General features: G+C 42.3%; 1 protein-coding gene across 1 annotated transcript in view; it reads left to right on the forward strand.

The window, feature by feature from the left end:
* Window positions 1-5,085: 5,085 nt before the first annotated feature.
* The window catches only part of LOC136863843 (odorant receptor coreceptor), a 181,057-nt gene continuing 163,704 nt past the window's right edge, over window positions 5,086-22,438 (forward strand). Inside the window, exons 1-3 of the mRNA XM_068226114.1 lie at window positions 5,086-5,226; window positions 7,426-7,751; window positions 16,638-17,021. Coding sequence (XP_068082215.1) covers window positions 5,086-5,226; window positions 7,426-7,751; window positions 16,638-17,021 — 851 coding nt within the window. The remainder of the gene's footprint in view (window positions 5,227-7,425; window positions 7,752-16,637; window positions 17,022-22,438) is intronic.

Consider the following 22,438-nt stretch of genomic DNA (forward strand, 5'->3'; position numbering starts at 1 on the left):
ATCTCAATTTGCTGAAACGCGTGTGGGATCCGTGCATTCCTCCTTATGCAAACGCGTACATATTTAGTCTAGTGAACTGTATAGCAATGAATCCGCTAAGTTATACGAATCATGAACTTAGAGATATGCTGCTTATACGAGGGTTGGAACTTTAATAGTTGCAACTACTTAATTACAGCTGATACAAAAGATATACAAGTTACCAAGTTTTACTGTCCTTCAAAGTAGCCAACAGTATTGTTTAAAACCTATTTCCAGCGATATGGATGCCGTAGGATACCTTTAGCAGTGCGTGTTGTGTTGATAGCTCGAAAGGAGCGGTCTACTGCCTGAAGAATTTCTGGAACAGTTCTGAAGCGAATTACCCGAAGTGGTTCCTTCATCTAGGAATCAAGTCAGTCACAAGGGCTTAACTCCTGGAAGTATGGTGGATGGAATACCAATTCCTAGCCCCATCGACCGAACAAATCAGCCACTGCTTGCACTGCATGCGGCTGAGTCTTGTCGTCAAAAATCATGGGTGGGCTCTGCAGAAAGTGTCGCCGCTTCTTTCTCAAAGCTGGTGGCAGGTTGTGTTCCAAAAACTAACAAACAGTAATACTGCACATTGACGGTCTGCTGTGGAGGAACGTAATGTGTTAGGATAATACCATCACAGTCGTAAACGAGAATAACCATAAATTTCACATTGCTGGGGTTCTGACCAACTTTTGATCTTCGTGGTGACCCTCAGTGCTGCCAATCGTTCGATTAGCGTTTCAGTTGTGACCCATACGATTTTGCCCGTGCCTCATCTAGCGTAATGATACGGCGTATGAAAGCCTCTCCTTTATGCTCATAGCACTCCAAGTGGTTATGAGCAGTGTCGTATCGTAACCATTTCTGGATTTCCGTCGCGCGGAATCCATGGTGATGAAATGTTTTTCATGCCCAGGCGTTCCTTCAAAATGTCAAGCACAGTCTTATTCGCCAATTCAGTGTCTCGGGCAAACTCTCGAATCGTATGGCGTCAGTCAGTGTCCAGTAACGTGGCTTGTGTATGCACTTGTTCTTCACTGACACTAGGACGACCTGGCCGACGCATGTCTGCCACATTTTAGCGTCTCTACTTAAAGGCCTACCCACCGTGCCACAGTTCTGCAAGGCAATATAAATTCCCCGCAAACCATTTGAAGACCTTGATAAAACTGTCGTCCTGTACGACCACTGACACATTCAATCTTTATCCAACTCCGTCGTTCCTGTTTCGGGAAGGGAGAGTCCATGTGTTCTGAGGTAAGGTAGGTGTGTAAGTAACGTGTGCTCTCAGCGACATTATTAGGTTCCGTTGCATGGCTTTTCTACAGCACTGTTGCCACTATTGAAGTTCCATCCTTCGTATTTGGAGAAGGTCACGACAATGAACAACAAGTAACAGTGCTTTATACACTGCATAATCCAGACAAACGACATCCGAGTCGCAGTATGCACTTCAGGGCACAACAAAGGATCCGAAAGTGAATGTGATGAGGGAAGTTGTTTCCGCAGAACTAAACATTTATGAGTCAAATGTGGAGCGTTTTGACCTCGAGAGACTATTCAGAATTGTCCAAGCAAGCGACTGCAATGTTGCAGCGTTATCCCGCCTACTCAATGCATTGCGTTCCACGGGAAATTTTTCTACATTAAACATAAATTACGTCGGTATAAAAGGTTTTGTCTTCATAAAATCGGCCGCAAAGCAAACGGCTTCCCATTTGACCCATGGTACAGTGGCGCGGCACACACACTGGTAGTATATCATGCTTAAGTGCACAGAATTCAATAGGCTCACGCAACTTATCATCTGCAACTGTATACCTATGCTCGTCATTACACCGCTGAGCAGGTGAGTAGCACACAGCTTAAATGTCATATCTCGTGCCTTCAAGATTATATGATTAGCCGCCCTTGCATTTTATGGGGCTATTTGTGTGATAATATTTTTACAACATATCCTGCAAACAACAAGAACGATTATTGTTCTGGTAATGTTACCAAGAGTGCGAGGGGGTAGTGGAATTGTGTATGGAACAGGGAGTATGCTGCTTGCAACATTTATTGTAGAGAAGCGTGCAGGAGTATTCATACGCATTGCTATTTGTGATTTTCCTTTCTCCTTCCTCTTCATACGAATGTGCCCAGCAGGTGTGCCAAGCAAACTTACTGTGTGGTATGTCTCTGAAGTATCCGGTACTTAGGGTGTGCTGGTAGTTTAACAGACCAGGCAGTCATACATTCTAAGACAGAGCAGTAAAGAGTTTTCCTAAAATTTATGGATGGCACATTGTTTTATTCGGAATGTTCTGAATGCTTCTCAAACGGACCACATTTAGTTGTCCATTTTTGTGAATATAGGCACCTTGTTTCAGTTGACATCGAGGAGACTGGAGGCTACTTGACCCTGTACCTGAAGATGCTACGTTTAGTGAAGCTCTGGACGAATGATGGGGAAGGACGCCTGTCTCGCTCGATTTACGTGTTCGTGCCAGCTTACATCTTCTATCTGGGGACCTCCATTGCAGAGGTGGGCCACAACTGGGGCAATCTCGCTCTCATGACCGAAACTATGGACATGATGCTTATATACGCCGTAACGTTCCACAAATGTGTCATTTTAGTCATCCGAGAGGCGGAGTTCAGAAAACTAGTGCACGTTGTGGAGAACAACTTCTTCAGGTAAATAACCATCCCTTCCTAAGCATGTTGTTTTGACAGGACCAATGATCACTACTATAGAATACAAATGCGTTACTTGACACTAACGGCATCACAGTAGCGGACCTTATTCCTTTTTAGTTACGTTTCGCATCTATGAAAGGGTTAAGTCGAGGGCTGCCCACGTGAAATCAAAACATCTAATAACATCGGCTTCCAGAGTTTCGCTGATACAATTCAGAAATATTCAAAATTATCTTCAAATACCTAATTAAATGGTGCTGCTGTTAGTATTAAGAACTGTTTATAGAACATACTGCCACGTGTCAGCCCCGTGGTTGTTCCTTTAGGTATTTCCAGGAAGGGGCTGGTGACTCAGACGACCTGGAATCTCTCAGCCGGCCTGTGGGATGGGGCCGGCTTACCCGTGAGTTTCTTTGAGATTCAACGGGAATGTTCTGCCTCCAGTGACATCGTGAAATTTCTCGATCAAATTACGCGAGCTATAAAAAGGGAGACGGGCCTCGGAGAGTCAGTCAGAGTTGGACTCCGTGTGGGAGTCAGTGTTATAGTGAGTGACAGTTGGGCTCCTAGGTGGAGCCAGTGTGACACTCAGCGCGTTGGGGTTCGGTGGCTGGACTGAGGGCGACAGAGATGTTGGCTGTCACTAATGTCCCATCGAGGGCTGAACCAGGAGCTGTTGTTGTGGTGTCGGAGTGTCCAGTGTGTAGCTGCATGGGAGACGGCGTACGGGACAGAAGACTGTGTACTGCCTTAGAGATTCAAAGGGAATATTTTACCTCACGTTCACACTGTGTGTGTGTACTTCTGTGGATTGAGGAGCACCGTGAATCAGCGATTGAAGCAGTTATCGTGAGCATGAGGATAATTGGACATGTGTTAATATTCGCTGTTGTGAGTATCGTCCTGCTGTTGGATACTGTTGATCTGTTGCTGGTTGTTGCTCACTTCATGTGATTGTGTGAAGTACCGGACTATCATTGGAGTTCGAACCAACGAACAGTGGTCGTGTGTTGTATAGCCAGTGACACTGTGTTCAAATCCAGCCATCTACACACAGCCGCTGTATGAGTTGATTGACTGGACTTGGGAAAGTGAAAGTGAGGCTTAAGCGTCCGCAGGTAGACGAACTTGCTAGATCATCTGACATAAATGTGCACACACACATATTTAAGCACAAGCATTTTTAACCGGTTATGAATGACCAAACTAATTACAGTCTATTCACAAATCCCTCTTCTGTACACACAGTAGGAGATCTAGCCCGCTCGTCTTCCTGCGGACGCCTAAGCCTCACATTCACTTTCCCAAGTCCAGTCAATAAACTCATATAGCGGCTGTGCGTAGATAGCTGAACTTGAACACAGTGTCACTGGCTATGCAACACACGACCACTGTTCGTTGGTTCGAACTCCAATGATAGTCCGGTACTTCACACAATCACATGAAGTGAGCAACAACTCAACACAGGACGATACTCACGACAGCGAATATTAACCCACGTCCACGCTCACGATAACTGCTTCACGGCGGTCCTCACACACAGTACTCTAAGGCAGTACACAGTCTTCTGTCCCGTACGCCGTCTCCTCACTGGACACTCCGACACCACTACAACAGCTCCTGGTTAAGACCTCGGTGGACACTAGCGACAGCCAACACCTCTGTCACCCTCAGCCCAGCCATCGAACCCCAACTCACTGAGTGTCACACTGGCTCCACCTCTGAGCCCAACTGTCTCTCACTCTAACACTGACTCCTAGACGAAGTCCAACTCTGACTGACTCTCCGGGGCTCGTCTCCCATTTTTAGAGCTCGATAATTTGATCGAGAAATTTCACGATGTCACTGGAGGCAGAACATTCCCGTTTTGATTTCACTGTGAGACGTGGTCGTGTTCACATCGAGTGCTCCGCTGTTTCCCCAGCGTACTATGTACTGTGTTTAAGGGTGTAATAGGTCTATGGCCTATGACCTGTTAGACTTTACCTATCTACCGCTAATAGTTAACTGTGTTTTCCTTTCCTTTTGTTTCAAATAAGAATAGCAGCAGTTCGAAAATTCCGTTTGTGTGTGTTTAAGTGAGTGCATCATGAACGATCCAACTGGCACGGGCCAGGTAATTAACGTTGCCTTACGAGCATACTACAGCAACGTTCCATCGATGACTCCAGACTTTACTTTAGGTGCCAAACATCATCCGAATCCACATCAACTTCTGTTGACTTAAAAACCTGTCAACACCCACTCAACAGAGTTGCAAGGAACATCTCGCGCATTACTACAAAGAGGTCAGGTACAAGTACCCACTGCTTCAGCACAGCCAGCCATCAAGTCAGGTAATTCTGACTGTGAATTTTTAAGTGAATTAAATCTTCAGTGCTAAAAATGCGTCCTAGTGGCAGTGAACCCCGTCCTACAGAGGAGTCTGACATGCTCCTTGATATCATAAAGAGTTCCGGTTCAACTGATACAACGAACAGTTCTAATGGTGCAGCTGTGGGAGAAATAAACACTTTATCCCCATCTGTAAATCATCCTAACACGAATCAAAGAGTTGTATATCACAATAGCAGCAAAAATAGGTACAATACCAATGATCATGACCCTTTCTTTGTTATCGTTAAAAGTGTATGCAAAGACGTGGGTAGCCTCCATCCAATGGCGCTTGGTAGGCTGTTATTTAACGAGCAGGTCGTGTTGTCAAAACATCCTGGATATAAAACCCATAGGGCGAAACAGACTTCGAGTTGAAACCACTTCAGGATCAGTGGTGAATCAACTAGTGGAAACAGAATTTTCCGTAAACAAAATCTAGAAATTTACATTCCGTTAGTGTTATTCAAAGACAAGGTTTAATAAAAATATCGAGCCCTCCTTTAATGAAGCTGAAATATTACGGGAGATACAAACCCCGTTTCCAGTTGTTCGTGTAAAGCACTTCACTAAGATTATTCGCGGGGAGAGAAGGCCTATCACTGTTTGTTTGTTAATTTTTCGTGCACAACAACTGCCAGCATATATCCACTTACTCGGTACTAGATGCCCAGTGCAACCATTTGTGATGTCTGTGCGATTATGTGAACGATGTTTGAGATCCAATCATTCTAGCCTACAATGCCGAATTGCCCAACGCTGTAGCCGTTGATCAGGGCCTCATGATATTAGTCAGTGTCCGGATGTAATTACCCCCTGTTGTGTTCACTGCTTAGGAGCTCATCCCTCCACTGACAGAAACTGCCCAGAATATAAAAAGTGGATTTCTGTTTGTGATCTTATGGCATTTAAGAACATCTCGCAAGTAGTTGCGTTGATATTTAAAACAAAAGAGCGTACGCGGACTCAGCGTCACTCCCACCAGTTAATTATCAAAGCCGGGTGGAATTCCCCCGCTACAGAACATTTCTTTCAACACTAATAAACTTTCCAAGACAACATGAGCCCTTAACACCAATGAAGGCAGATGCATCATGGAATGTAACACACCAGAACTCTCCCCATTCAATATTTAACCAACAACTCAACCATCCATTCACCTCTCAGCGTAAAATGCCAGTTCCTCTAAACTCGTCAAGACGTCCGTTACAATTTTTTAAACCCAATTTCCCCGCAATTTCTCAAGTGGCCTATCTTCCTCCATATTTACCTGTTACTCCGATTACTTACAATGCATACCCTCCCCAACCCCATCGGATAATATCAAATCCTGCTAAAAACAACGATCAACATATCGAGGAAATATTCAATATTATTACGCTCATAGTAGGTCAGCTTCAATCATCAGCGTCCAGCAACATTCATCCAACAGCAATCCTCGACATGATTACCAATACTTTCGCCACTGAAAATGGCCTTTAAAAGCTTACAGTGGAACGGCCGGTCGGTGACCTCGAACAGAGGTGTTCTACTGCGTGAGATTCAATGCCGAAATCCACCTATAACAGCACCTGGGACATGGCTCCTTACTTTACTGATCCAACAATATTCGTCTCAACCATCTGACTCTCTACAAACCATGGCGGTCAAGAATATGCTACGGCAGATTTTCCAATCTCATGATGGCATTTAAAATTCTTCAATAGAATGCATGATCGGCTATTTCAAATAAACAGAGTCTAGATAATGCACTTCCCAATATAAAGCCACAGGTTGTTGACCTGTCAGAAACATGGTTCAATTCTCAAAGATATACATTTTCGCAACTATACCACTATAAGGAAAGGCCGTGATGATGGATATGGTGGTGTAGCTATTCTGGTATACACGACATTATCTTACAGACAGCTAACTATCCAACGTAGTGTGCCCTCGCCATTTCGACTGATTGAAGCTAGTATCCATCTACCCTCTAGAACTCTTACGTTAGCATCTGGATATTGCCCACCGAGAAAAGCAATCACCTAGGATATTTGGAAAAAGTCATGACGCAACTTACTCCCCCACAGATCATCTGTGGATATTTCAACGCTCACTCGACGGAATGGGGTTGTCCAACCACCGATCGCTACGACAATGATGTAGTCAATACGGTCGAACAACATAGATTAGTCATCCTGAAAGATCATTCCTCTACATTGGTTCCTTCACCGAATCGGCAGAAATCGAATTTGACCTCACTATTACCACCCCCTCTTTATCCTTGTCGACCAACTGGTCCGTCCTTACTGATTCTGGGTGTTCCAACCACTTTCCCATCTTGATTAAATAGAGAATTCTCCTCTTCCTCAGAACCGGAAAGTGTCGACAGGAAAATGGAACTGCTCTAAAGCAAATGGGCCAATATTTACAGTCATTATGGATGAAGAGATATTACGCCTTCCACCGCAAACTTCTAGTGGTGTCCGCTACAATCTCTATATCTCTGCTATGGAGAAAACTACATCCGATTCAATTCCCCTGAAGAAAGTTGGATCTACACACACACGGGAAAACCAGCTGTCTGGCGAACACCAGATTGCTCTCGAGCTGTTGCACGACGACGAACGGCGCTTTGGCATTATCGGTAACAACCCACTTTTGAGAGGTACCAGCAATGTCTGCACACTACAGCTCAGGTAAGGGGATTTTTGAATGAACGGAAAAGACATGATTGGAAGGAATTTTGTGCATCATTAGATAGGAATGCTAACATCTCCGACGTTTCGAACAAAATCAATGCATTCCGCCACAAAGATCACAGTCCACGATCCCATACGATCTCACCAGCCTGTATAAAGGTATTATTTGACAAAATAGCTCCACCGTTTGTGGATTCTCAACCACATCAGTTCAACACGAACCCGAGTACTCATTTTTTATGCTCTCCTTTCACATTGGCTGAGTTGCAAAATGCAAGTCCTCAAGTACCGTACCAGGTTTTGATAATATTTGTTACCCGATGCTGACCCTTTTATCAGTCCATGCTCTCCAGTGGCTGCTTCGAATCATAACCGAAATATGGACTCAAGGAGAATTTCTCATATCCTGACTAACACAGATTGTGATACCCATCCCCAAATTCGGAAAGGAACCAGAGGATCCGAACGCATACCGTCTTATCGCCTTGTCTTCTTATATACTGAAAACCCTCGAGAGAATGATTAAACTTCGACTCGAATGGTGGTTGGAATTTCACAATCTTCTACCACGAACTCAGAATGGTTTTCGAAAAGGAAGAAGTCCATATGATAGTCATGCACTGCTCACTACGGACATATATAAAACATTTGCTAAGAACAGTTACATGCTTGACCTTTTTCTGGATATTTCTGCTGCATACGACAATGCTGGAGCCTCCGTGGCTCAGACGGCAGCGCGTCGGCCTCTCACCGCTGGATACCGTGGTTCAAATCCCGGTCACTCCATGTGAGATTTGTGCTGGACAAAGCGGAGGCGGGACAGGTATTTCTCCGGGTACTCCGGTTTTCCCTGTCATCTTTCATTCCATCAACACTCTCCATTATCATTTCATAGCATTTATCACTCATTAATAAATCACCTTGGGAGTGGCGACCCCATTGTAATAACAGCCTATATATGTTTCATTCATTACATCCCTGATCCGGTCAATGACTGGAAAACAGGTTGTAGGTTTAAAAGTTTAAACAACAATGCTGATAACTCCAGATTAGTGTCTAAATTGATGGACGTCGGCCTACATTATACGATCATCAAGGGGGTTTACAATCTTCTGCACACCAGATGGATATATATGCGCTATCATGACAAACTACTTGGCCCACGGAAAGTCTCACAAGGACTGCCTCAAGGTGCAGAGCTTAGTCCTCTGCTCTACACCATTTACACCAGTGATCTAGAAACCATATTTTTACCCAGTATTACAATGTTACAATATGCTGACGATGTATGTGTATACTAGTGCAAGCTCTGTCCGACTCGTTGGCTGAATGGTCAGCGTGCTGGCCTTCGGTTCAGAGGGTCCCGGGTTCGACTCCCGGCCGGGTCGGGGATTTTAATCTTCTTTGGTTAATTCCAGTGGCCCGGGGACTGGGTTTTTGTCTTCAGTTCAGTTCAGTTTCTACGCCCCGTACTTACATCGTCAACACCCCACCAGTCTTGCCCTGCTTTTGAGATTCCGTTCTCCTAGTTATAATTTTCTGTTCAAATACATCTTATTACAACAGACTTACTTCTTCTAACCAGAAGACAAGGGGGAAGGAATAATTTTGGACCCTCCTCTATATTATCTCTTCTTGTTCATCAGTCTTCGTTAAGAAGAAGATAACGAAGAAGAGAAAAAGACAAGGTGGAAGCAGATGTTTAAGACCCTCCTGTATATTTTCTCATTATGAGAGCCCATTAGTGGGCATTTAGGCATCTTCAAAACTACTTTGTAGAATATACCTTAAGACAGTGGCCCAATGCTTTTCAGACCTTCACTGATGGCTCAAAAATACCCTCACCGCCTGCAGAGGATGAGCTTTTTACTGTCCCTCAAGTGAAGAATCTCGTTTATTTACTTTACCAAATGACTGGACTATTTTTACAGCAGAAGCTGTCGCTATTTCCGAAGCTTTAGCATACAGTTTAAGAGTTAAACCTTCTGCAGTTCTTGCAATTACTGACTCTGTAAGTGTCCTAAAGACTTTACAGTCACCTGTTACATACAAGCTAACGGTACGTCAAATTCAGATCATTCAGAGAAGTCAACTCACACGTATCAATATTGTTGTGCACTTTCTTTGGATACCTAGCCATAAATGTAACAAACACAACGAATATGTTGACCGGCTCGCTAGAGCAGCAACGCATTTGAGTTAACGACTAGATTCACCAGTGTCTATTCGAGTCTATGTGCCACGTATGAAGCAGGGTTCCTGGACGCAAATTGAAGAAGAATGGAACGTTACAAAATGGGAAACGGAGAAAACAATACGCTGCAGTCCAACCATACCCTCCTCACTCACCTTGGTTCTCCAGATGGAATGCTTGTCGCCGATACATCACTTCTCTTATTCGCATGAGGTTCAGTCACTGCAGTTTTGCAAATTATCTCTGCCGGATAGTAGTCCTAAACTCGCCTTACTGTTCCTGTGACCGCCAAGCAATCGCTGACCTCAACCACATCTTCTCGTTCCATTTTTATAATGTACAGCGGAAAAAATTCGTAACAACTTTATTTTCATTGAACATCCAATTACCACTCAATGTCCAGTGCATTTTATCATCCCAACAACCAGAGGTATACAACACAATCGCCGTATTCTTAAAAGACACCGATTTTACATTATAAAGTTTGACGTGATACTATTTCAGAAAAAAGTACGTAAATATCCTACAATTGCAGTGTCCAAATGTGTTCTTTTTCCTCCGTGTATATGTGTGTGTGCATTCTGTAAGGACTCAAAACGTCATCACAGTACAATATTATGGAAAATTCATATGTGTATATGTATTCTCAATGTATATTTCATGTATATGTTTTGTATTCCAATCTATTTCTAGCTGGCTGTTTGGTCTGGTAACTAAAGCCTATAAATTTAAAAAAGAACATTCCCGTTGAATCTCGAACACACTCACAGGTGAGCCGGTCGCCGAGAACAACAAACGGGAAGGCTGGCCCCACGCAACAGGCCGGCTGGGAGATTCCACGTCGTCTGAGTCACCATCCCCTTCCTGGAAATCCCTAAGGGAGTTACCACGGGGCTGACACGTAACTATACGGTGAACATTACAACATGTACAGTATAGCACAGAGCGATAATTTTCTTCTTAGTGTTACGACATGGTCAATCCTGTCCTTCAATGAGACGCACAGGTTGAATCAAATAAAATTTGCACCAAAAATATTAAATAATAGAAGGTGCTATTGATGCGTTGTTCTCACAGAAAATAAATGTAACTAAGGGCTCATAATAAAATTGCAGGCTACACACAGATTTAAATAATTTTTATCATGTAGATTATTTTAAAAAAATGTATTTTTAAAATGGAACAATACCTATTGACATTAATAAACTTAAACTAGAGTAAATTAGAATGCCAGGATACTAGTACTCGTAGTTTACGAGCTAACGGAGTTTGAAACTTGCAAATACCGACAACTGCTTAGCTACAATACTATGATCTTCTTGTGTTTCATTCATTTATAGCACTCTGCATTGCGACTTCCTTGTCAGTATTTTTGTTAGTTCAAGAAGTAGGACGTAGTGGAAAATGGTATTTACCAATGCTGAAAAATCTGACATGTTAACGGTGTATGGGGAATGCTCTTCGTTCATGTGTTCTGTACTCGGAACGATATTCCAGTGGACGTCATCCATCTCGACAATTATTTGTGAACCTCTTGTCATGATCCTAAGGACTGGGCAGGCTGAGGACTGTGGTTTCTGATTTTCGAGAGCTTAATCTTAAAATAACAAAATTACCTTTTCACACTCACACCCTTCCCTACAACTGTATTGGATAGAAAACCGTACATTACATATATACATATACACAATTAAGAAACATAAAACCCTTTGTACAAATACACGTTTAACACTTGGTTAGATAGTCCTTTTCAAGTCTTTGATTAACCAGTTACATTGTATTCCCTAATACAATAAGGTCGTGGCTTACAAACTTGGAAGTTACTTAGCCCTTTTATTGAAGATTTCTTCAATATTCGGCGTCGTCTTGTTTCTTGAATTCTTCTCTGCGCCCACGATACCGTAGTAGCGTTGAATGATGCGATGTTTATCTCACCCGGACGGGTAGCTCCAGGATTCGAATACAACACCCTCAAACTCCGTCGTTGACCAGGTTAGTCTTTCTTCCAAACAGTTCTGACCACTAGGTTAGGTTTACTGATAGAAGAGGCTCGCGTGACACTCGGCCTTCCTTTCAAACAGTTCTATGTTTTTGCTTTTGCAGCTCAAGTCTTGCACTAGAAACCTGCTAATTATGCTGTACACAGTGTTTCCCTCACTGCCTCGCGGAACTCGATACTGTTTGCTAAGCCACACTCAACTGACCCTGCGGCTCACTGCTACGTACATAACCTACAAGTTCTGAACTATTCTGTCTCTCAACCACACGAACATTACTTGTATGAAGCTAGGCAGTTTTTCTCCCTTGTGGCACTCGTCCGCTCACACACGTTGCTTTCACGGCAGTCAAACAGATTCTCCCCGATTTGTGGAAGTGTCATTCCCTATATCTTACGTTCGATGTTTCTCGAATCATTTCCCTCTCTACTCCCGTAGAATAAGACGTTTGTAGGTCTGATTGGTTCACGAGTCTCTCCCACTAACTGAAGGGGTGTGTCATAGAATTCACTCGAACAAATTCGCTTCCCACTGCGTCAACAATCTACGCGATATTTGCTTCTCGAAACACTTGCAGAACTTCTTTTGGGTTCTCTGATTTACACTGACGCCGTATTGCACAACGTTACTCACCTGTGTTACACCAGTTTTCTTCAAGTAAAACTTCTTTGAAATCTTATGTTTTGAATACCTATAACGCTCTTCCACTTAATAAAATTATTATTCAATATTTGAAACACTATAACTCCTTGCCACTGTTACATGATCATATTAACTCTATATCAGCATTCAATATCCTTAGTCTCAGAGGTCGTGGATTCGAGGCTCGCTCTAGTCCGTTCGCTCGGCACTGAGACAGGAAAGGGGCGCGTCGCGACACACGGTCTTGACACTCTCCAAAAGTACGTCAAACTGGAAGTGCAACACTTAGGAAACGTTTCAGAAACGAACGAATGTCTGGAGGAAAGGATGAAATTAATGTTCTAGCTACTGTCGCTGTAGATACGTATGTTAGTTCCTGTAAAATCGCACGAGGAATTGGAATGAGCCAGGCAAGGTTACTACGCCTTCTCCACCGTCATAATATCAATTGGTATCATGTCTCCCTCCATGAAAACCTGCATGGAAACGAGTTTGAGAATCGTGTTAACTTTTGTACATGGGCATTAGTACAAAGTACACCAGATTAATCATGTGTTTTGTTTAGTGGCGAAGCAATATATAGAAAGTATATCCAAGTAAACCTCCGAAATAGCTACTATTACGCGTGATTAACTAGTCCATAACTCACAAAATATGCAGTCACCACACAAAATTCCGTAAAGTCAACGGGAGCCTTCTTGGCGGTGGTGGGGCATTCATTGAACCACCACTCTTTAACTTGAAGCTACATAAACTGATGTATCATTATATAGTTGTCGCCTATCACTATCAGGTACTTTCACATCAATTAGAAGAATCCTGGCTTCTTCCTCTAATAACTAATCTTCTCTAAAGTCTTATTTCAGAGTAATGCGATCAGGTTCATGACTGAGCATGCATGTTTCATGTATTTCCGGCGGAACCTGATGTACAGTAACTGTGTTCTTTACGGATCACGAGGTATGTTGCAGTCGGATCGCCACTAAGAGTTTCATGAGATCAAAATTAAACTGACAAGCACGTGAAATTGAAATATTTCTAGTTCTTACAACTTTGAGAGTAAAATTGTAATTCGTGACAGCTATTTGTTCATGTGTCCTGTATTGTTGCATCTACTTTTGGACACAATACAGAACAAATATAGGTTCCATCGCATTTTTTCCCGAGACAGAATGGATGGTGGCGGGAATCTGGATGTTATGAATAGTGTCATCCATAGCGCCAGTCGTGCAGCGATAGCACTTGTGGATGAGCAACGCAACTCCTAATCATGCCGTGTATGCCATATTATGGCGCCGCTGGATTTTGCGGATTTTTATAGTCGCATAATCCCGGGGGTACTATATAACGAATGAATTAGCCTCCGGACTGAGGCCGTAACGGACATTCTGTGTATTGCTTGGAGAGAATCTCTGAAGACATTTCTACCAAATCTCAACATCCTTGAAGACATTCGGTACGTAATTAAAAAATCGCAAAATTGAGAAGTAAGAGAAGCGAATGAACTCGAACATTTTCAGTGAACTGATGTACCTCTGATCACGATGCCCCAAACACTACACACGTTACACAGTTTTGGCGGTTCTTCCGGCCAATCAACGTAGTGAACCGTACCCAGGGGTACTAACCCTCTAGGTCGATGCCCCCATTCCTGATTAAACATCCGACTAACTCAGGTTTGGGCAGAGAAGTGGGTTGACTGTTGAAAGGTAAGTCGAAGTACCGACGTTTATCACTTAACTATCAGTATATGACAGGAAAAATCGAAGTTTATCTCGAATGAAAAACACTAATATGGGGTAAGATGAATTTATTCCATAAAATAATCCCGAATCATACTACCACAAATGAAATTCAAATAATAAAATGATAATAAAATCATCATAGGGATTAAATTGAAAAGAAAATGGATAACAAAAAAGCAATTACACAAACAATTAAATGCAAGGAAATGAACGTTCCAACACAACATTAAATATTTGTGACCTTCAAATGACTTCACATAATTGTCCAGTGTTCATGTTCACATTTGTATTCGTACTCGTATGGAGTAGCACGATTTTAAGCTTCACCACAATACGGATTAAAATTCAGGGAAGTTGACGCAAAATTTACCATTAAACGAAAGTTAAGACTCAATGGGACATGATATGAACTATGGAAAATACTAGTGGCATTTACCTACGCTACATTCACAATAATCACAAAATAATTAAAATATCTCAAATATTTACATTGGATTAGGAAAGGGAAAACGTATATACTACACTGACTCGACGTGAATCGCGGCTCACCAAAAAGATTTAGTGACAACTAGATTGACTACAGACATTCACTCAGCACTCGGGCTGTTCCCCATTAAAACCCAAGACAACATTTCAAAACAACATGAAATTTCACAAAACACCATCCTGTAAGAGAAAACAAATAATATCCGTTAATAACCAAGTGGAAAGCAATGTGCAACATTGAGTTCCTCTGCTGCATTTGCGCACCGGAAAGTGCCTTCCTCTGTCACATATTTCCTGCTTTGCTGTGGGCTGAAATGAAATGAAAACTCAATACTACTCTGAGGACTGGGTCATTGTTCGACAAGATTACATTACGGAAGCGACATCACATTTCACTCTGTCTATATATAAACACGGCTGATTAGTAAACCTGTAAGGCGAGCTCGTATTTCCTCAACTGCTTGGAAATTCACATTTACAATTTTACTTCTTGCTAGCATGCTATTATAATTCAACACACACATCAGATTCACTGGCCTGACATTAATTTCCCGTCAATTCTGATTCTCAATAATCTCTCAGAATACAACTGGTGGACTATTCTCACTGCACACAATTCTTATCACATCATCAGGCATGCAATAGGCCTGCATATTCAACTTCATATATCAGCATGCATTAAATTCTCTTGTATTTCTTACAATCTTATCAGCATTTCTCATTATAAATCCGGGTTCGATTCCCTCTCAAATCATTGTACGAAACAGTTTCCAACTCACATTGGAAGAATCCTTTTCTAGTCAACGTTGCTTATACAGCTCCACACGTGTCACAGCTCCTGAAATAACATGCGTCATGCAACCTAATGTTTCTAAATGGAAAAATGGAATTTACTCTCAACGCCGCAAGTGTTTAACTCAGAAAGTGGATGATCTTGGCAATCTAATCCTCCTATCTCTAACATACAAGAATATCGGAATAATCCTAAGCTATGTAACATGCATAATCACACAAAAAATGGTAACGTCTCCCTCAATATCCCATCTAACTAATCGTATAATAAAAGAAAAATGGAGAAATTTTGCACTCCCCTCCTATCCGTATTTACACCATCACAAATGTAAAATAAACACATGCCGTTTTGCAAAAATTACGATAAAGAAAATCTCTACACTAGGCCTCACAAGTATTAATCATAATTCATATAACACGCCATTTAATTAAAAAACATGCGTCTTATCTTTGGCTACTCACTAGACGTCGGCAGTGGCTCACATCCCCGCTCCGCAATTGTGTTACTCCATTTTCAGAACGTATTTAACACATGGAAACAATCTTCATTCTTCTCTGGGCGGTGCAATCTTCTTGATGAAAGTTCCTGTATACTTCAACACAGAAGACTTCAGGTGAATACCTCTTCACCGCTGTATGTGCACGTGCCGAATAAACCCTTGTCAGCTGTGAATTAAGCCAAAATTAATCTGATAGAACAAACACACGTAAAATTCAGAACACAAAAGTTTAGGGTTTAACACAGTTAGTTGGAGCGGCTCGCGTTTCGGTACGAAGGTCCTTCGCGATACACGACCGATCCGAAAATACAGTGCAGCTGAGCGTCTCTCCTTCACTCACCAGTCTGCGGCTGATATTACCGTCTATTACTTTAGAGTAAAACTTTACGACGCGTAATGATATCTTCCCATTCCTAGTCAAAATAATTTTAACACACACACACACAAACTGTTACATGCACTGCTACAGCCGTGCTGGTAAATGTCCCACAATGTCCTATAAATCATTTTGTTTGTATCCGTTGCAGGCCTCAGCAGCGACGAATACCTGCACACAAAGCCATCATCGACATTAGTACAAAGCGAGGAAGTTTCGTGTTCTATCTGTGGGCAGCACAGAGCATGGGAGTGTTAATTGCGCTGATGTTTCTTCCAATTGGGGAGAGCCTTATTCGACTGCAGGAGAACAATGGTACGTTCCACTGGCGCTTCCCATACCGCACATGGACTCCGTATGATGACTTCGAAGGTATACTGTATGCTGCAACGTATGTGTACCACCTCTTCATAGCGTCTCTGCAAGTAATTGTAGTCCCAGGGTTCGACGGATTCTTCATCGCACTTTTGGTGCAAGCTTGCGGTCAATTCAAGATTCTAAGGGACCGACTGGAAAACCTTCGCGAAAATTGCAGGTATTCGTATTAGTAAGCTAAAAATATTCGTGCCAAAGCAAGACGCAGGTGCTAGTGTAGTGGTTTATGAGTCACATCATGTAAAGTTACTGGGAAAGCACAGCACTTTAGGAACTAGGCAGTGATAAGTAATGATCCTCAGCGCCTTCAGCATCAGTCTCAATTCTTGGAGGAGAAAATTATGTCAGTAAAATATTTCTTACATCCATTTGTGCTAGTATTTGTACGAAGGAATGTTAAAACGTACTTAAATCTTACAGTAAAGGAAAAATGGAGGATATTTTAATGTACAAACTTATTTATGTCGTTAGAGCTTAGAGCTTATGGCACTCTGTTACACTTGACCACGTAAATTTCAAGATAATTAAGGAATATTAACCCTCAGTTACGGAATTAAAGATAGCTACGTTAACTAAGCGTTTGAAAAGTACATAATAATGAAAGCATGAAATGTGCATCACACAAAGAGGAATATGAAGCGTAATATAAAACAGCAACATGAAACAATACATCACAAAAAATAATTGTTACAATATGGAAAAATCAGCACAACGCAATGCTATACTAATTTTATACATAATACACAATAAAGCAAGTATGGCGGTAAACATAGACGTTTTCTAAATCCACGAACGTACACGAATTCAAATATTATGTACATATACACACTTAAATGAAATTTCATGGTAATTACAAGTATAAACAGTGAATATTAATTTTAAAATCACAACGATAGGCCTACTCTTTACAGCGCCGTAACCTGCAAGTTACGCTGGGGTTGCTATTTAGCTAATATTCCAAAAATAATTCGAGATTCTTATCTGAACAAAGAGACAATACATGATTAGTACTAGATAGATCAGATGCTAACAATAATTTATATTTAAAATGTATTTTAATATATTTCATTTATGCCGTACGTCTCATTAGTACTACAGCTTGGTAATTCCATTTTATCAAGTGTACTCGCCACTTAGCTGATGTTACAACTGGATACCTCACAGAGAGTACCGTGCATTTCAGCAAGTGCTGTAATTATTTGTATGTCTGGGGCTACAAGTGAGTATCGTAATGATACCTAGTTTTGCTAGTAACATCGGCTGAGGACGAGTGCCTGCATTACCTGTCCAAACAAAACAAAAACAAACCAAACCAAACCAAACCAAACCAAACCAAACCAAACCAAACCAAACCAAACACCATGGCCCAAAAGCCCCGAAGGCCCATGGCCTACCAAGTGACCGCTCCCCAGGCCGAAGTCCTGTAGATTATGAGGTGCCATGTGGTCAGCACGACGAATTCTCTCGGTCGTTATTCTTGGCTTTCATGACCGGGGCCGCCATCTCACCGTCAGATAGCTCCTCAATTGTATTCACGTAGTCTGAGTGGACCTGGAACCAGCCCTCAGATCCACGGAAAAATCACTGACCGGTCCGGGAATCCAACCCGGGGCCTTCCGGTAAGAGGCAGATACGCTACCCCTACACCACGGGGACGGCTGCATTACCTCACACTCTTGAAAATGAGCATAATTGTCAATTATCGGCATAAATTGTTTGTGACTGGCTGCGTTCAGTTCATGCTGCAAACAGTGAACAAGTTTTCAATGAGTTTCGTATTTTAACTATGGGTTCCAGAAAGAAAAATATGGTTAAAGCTGTCCTTCGTAGTTTGTCGAGTAATAAATTAATTGATCACAAGCGTTAGCAGGGGTTCTGAAGCAGTGTTAAGGATTTTTTTCATTAACTGTTACCTGTCTTTCAGATTTGCTTTTAATTTCATACTTATAATAAAACTATTGAACAGTTCCTGAATTATAGCTCAAGCGCTTTAATTCATGAATGTTCTACGCGTTCCTTACGTGTTCTATGGGAGAAACCACACTTCGTACCTTTCATACCACAGGCTATCGTGATCTAGAGTGTAACAAAAATATATCAGAATCCTGAATATAGAACGTCAAACATTTGTTCGCATCTGCCCATCCTATATCAAAGAAAATTTATGATGCTCTGGCTTCTTTGTTCAAGTGATTTTCTCCAGATCTCACTCGCCCCTCTAAGGAAGGGCCAAAGCCCATGCGACAGCGAGTAATTAAAGTGACATTTCCGCGAAATTTTTATGATATCAATCTTGGAAAATTTTAATAAAATGCAATAAATGAGACGAAGTGTGATTTTTTAAAATTTATCTACAAATCTTAAATTAGTTTGTAATTTTGTGCAAATTAAAAATATGTTTGATACTGCGTATTTTCCATGCACATAATCAGACCAATGCAACAACTAGGTACCTTATTTTTAATTTCGAAATTTTTTTGTGCAACAATATCACTGATCAACAAAAAATATTTTTGTTGGCTGTCCCGGTATCCAGCAAGCGTTCTGTGACCACTAAAACATTTTGAATCAAAATATGCGAGCTATTTGTCTCTTTCACCCACAATTCTTGAGATATACAACATCAGCCATGTACATAGGTTTAACATTCTTTCAACGAAAACAACTCAGAGACTGAAGTTTCACTAGAGCACTGGTTGCTACACGAAGTACTAATGAACATGGCTTAGCTAAGACTTCTCCAGCACCACATGCCACATATTGGATTTGTTTGTTACATAGCCGCACACGTAGGAAAAAAAGATCTGGTGAATTAATTCAACTTCTGGACCACATAATGGCCGCTGTCACTGACAATAAGATAGAAGCAAAAGAAAATATTCGGTTTTTCATGAAAATAACGAAATACAAAGAAAACAATTCTGGATCAACGCTGTTCCACGAATAATAGAACTTTGTCAACATCTTCAACATTTGGCGTGATAGAGCAAAACGGATTTCAGGTTTGAAATCAGCATGGAAAGCTGTACTAGAAAATGTAGGCATCATGTCAGATATCCACACGTTATAAATCGGTATATTCTGAAAATACCGTAAAATACAGCTTGTTTTACACCAATTGAGTGCATTTCTTCTGAATTCTTGATAGAATTTTTCTGCATGAGAATGTTAGGGTTCGACCTGTTTACTACATCAATGCTAGTAGGAGAGCAGTGGTGGTTCTGGACCACAGCGTCAGAAATTTTCTGCTGAGTCAGCACCCGAGGTCATTGACCCATGACGTCATGACCACATGGTGACGTCACATTCATTGTGTACAAAGCGACGTGCTTTGACAGCTGTCATCTTGACGGATCCTAACCTCACTTTTTCGGACAATTAAGTATCGCTAACCTCACTGCTGCCGTCTTGAGATTAGAACTTGTTAAGATGACAGCAGTGAGGATAGCCACGTTCAAAATTCCTATCCTGCACGTGGCTAAATCCTGTCAAGATGACAGCAGTGAGGTTAGGGTTGATTCAAAATTCCACGCCTGCACATGGCTAAGTCCCGTTAAGATGACAGCAGTAAGGCTAGTGTCGTTCTCTTTTTCAAAATTCCGCTCCACATACTGTTAAAAGCATGTGATGTTTGGGTGAGTCCCGTTAAGATGCGCACGCATACGAAATGAGCTTACATTCACTTTTACCATAATGCGCAACTATTGTTAATCGATGCATGCACATCGACAAATCGAAAACATTCAAAATATGTTTATATTTTTCATACTTTCTTTCACCAGAGTGCGCAACTATCGCCAGTCGATGTGCATGCAAATTGCAAATTTCGAGATGAGTTTATATTTTCTTTTACCAGAGTGCGCACCAATCGTATCATTATGTGCGCGCACTGCATGCTGATCTGTGCATTCCCCACCCGCTCAACGTTTTATAAATACAACTGCAAGTTGCAGTTTCACTCGCTTGCCTCGTAAGAGGCGGCCGTGCCCTGGTATCTTAGCCGGAGAAAATGTTTTTGCAGAGGACTCATCGCTACGGCGGTAGAGCTCTAGGGAGAGAGAAGAAGCACATCTCTCACTCACCCATCCCCTATTTTTGGTAATGGGAGCTGGGAAGAGAGGACTACCTCTGAACCCTCTCCCCCGAATTCAACAAAGCATAAACATTCTCCGAGGTTAACCTTGCATTATTGCGCTCCTCAGTTCGCGGTTAACTCCCGTCTATTAGTTACCCTTGCTCACATTTTCAAATTCCGCGCCTCTACGCTGTTAAGGTGCCAGTAGTGAGGTAAGGACTTGTCAAAATTGCAGCAGTGTGGTTAGCTGCGCTCACTTGTTCAACAAGTGCACGTGGTTAGGACCTGTCATTTTGACAGCTGTCAAAAAGCACGTTGATTTTCAATGTCACGCCCTCTACGTTCTTGAAGTGGCAACAATGAGATTAGGCCCCGTTAAATTGGCAGCAGTGAGGTTAGCAGCGCCCACGTGTTTAAAAGTGTGAAGTTAGGGTTCGTCAAGATGACAGCTGTCAATAGCACGTGGTTTTGTTTACGAACAATGTGACGTCACGGTCACGTGGTCACGACGTCATGGTGTCAGTGACCTTGGCCGGGGTCAATGACCTCGGGTGCTGACTCAGCAGAAAAATGCTGACTCCATGGTCCAGTACTACCACTGCTCTCCTATCTAATGCTTGTTTTATGTTACCTAAGTTGTTTAATGTCAACTTTGTGCTCCTTCACTGTTCGCAAATTCCACCGAGTTTGAGGAACAGGGAATTCAATTCTTCACGTTCACATCCAAAGCAATCTACACTGCCAGAGTAAAACATGTAACATCCTCAAGGACTGTGTTCAGAGGTACCAGGGTATAATAATATGATAGTGATTCATTTGTCAAGGACATTGACGATTAGAGGCCTGTCCTAGCAGACTCTGCAGGCAGTAACTGCTCTGAGGGTAGAGGTGAACAGTGTTTGCAACATTCATTCCAGAGCACAACTATGCCCCGCCGATGAGTACGTGTGCCTGTTGAACAAGTGCAGCCATTTGAACGGGTTCTCATTGTGGAACAGCGTGGAACTTGAAGGACGTATCGACGGGCACAATGTACCACTGGTGTGTCGCTGATTTCAGCTGTGGTCTTTGGAACATTCCCATACTCGTAGACCAGGCTCCGAACGTCCGCATAGTAAAGACGCACGTCAAAATCGACGGATTGTGCGAGCAGCGGAGGCCAACGGAACATCATCCAGGAACGAAATCCGACCATATGTCGCACATGCTGTGTCTCCAAGGATCATTGGGAGCCTCTGGCCAGGCTACCACCGACATCACGACACCACCAAGCACTGCTGCTCTGGTGTCGTGAGTGAGTCGACTGGAGAGGGGAAGCGTGCTCTGTGGTCTTCAGTGACGACAGTAGGTTCTACTCGTATGCAAGTGGTGGACGTACACGTATACGGCTTAGACCACAACACCCATGTCCCACTACAGGCTACATGGTGTAGAGGGTTCCATCAGTTGCAAGTCGCGGTCGCAATTGATGTTTCTGTAGGGAAACCTAACCGGTGCCCGCT

The sequence above is a fragment of the Anabrus simplex genome, chromosome 2 (genome assembly GCF_040414725.1).
Source record: "Anabrus simplex isolate iqAnaSimp1 chromosome 2, ASM4041472v1, whole genome shotgun sequence".
NCBI lineage: Eukaryota > Metazoa > Arthropoda > Insecta > Orthoptera > Tettigoniidae > Anabrus > Anabrus simplex.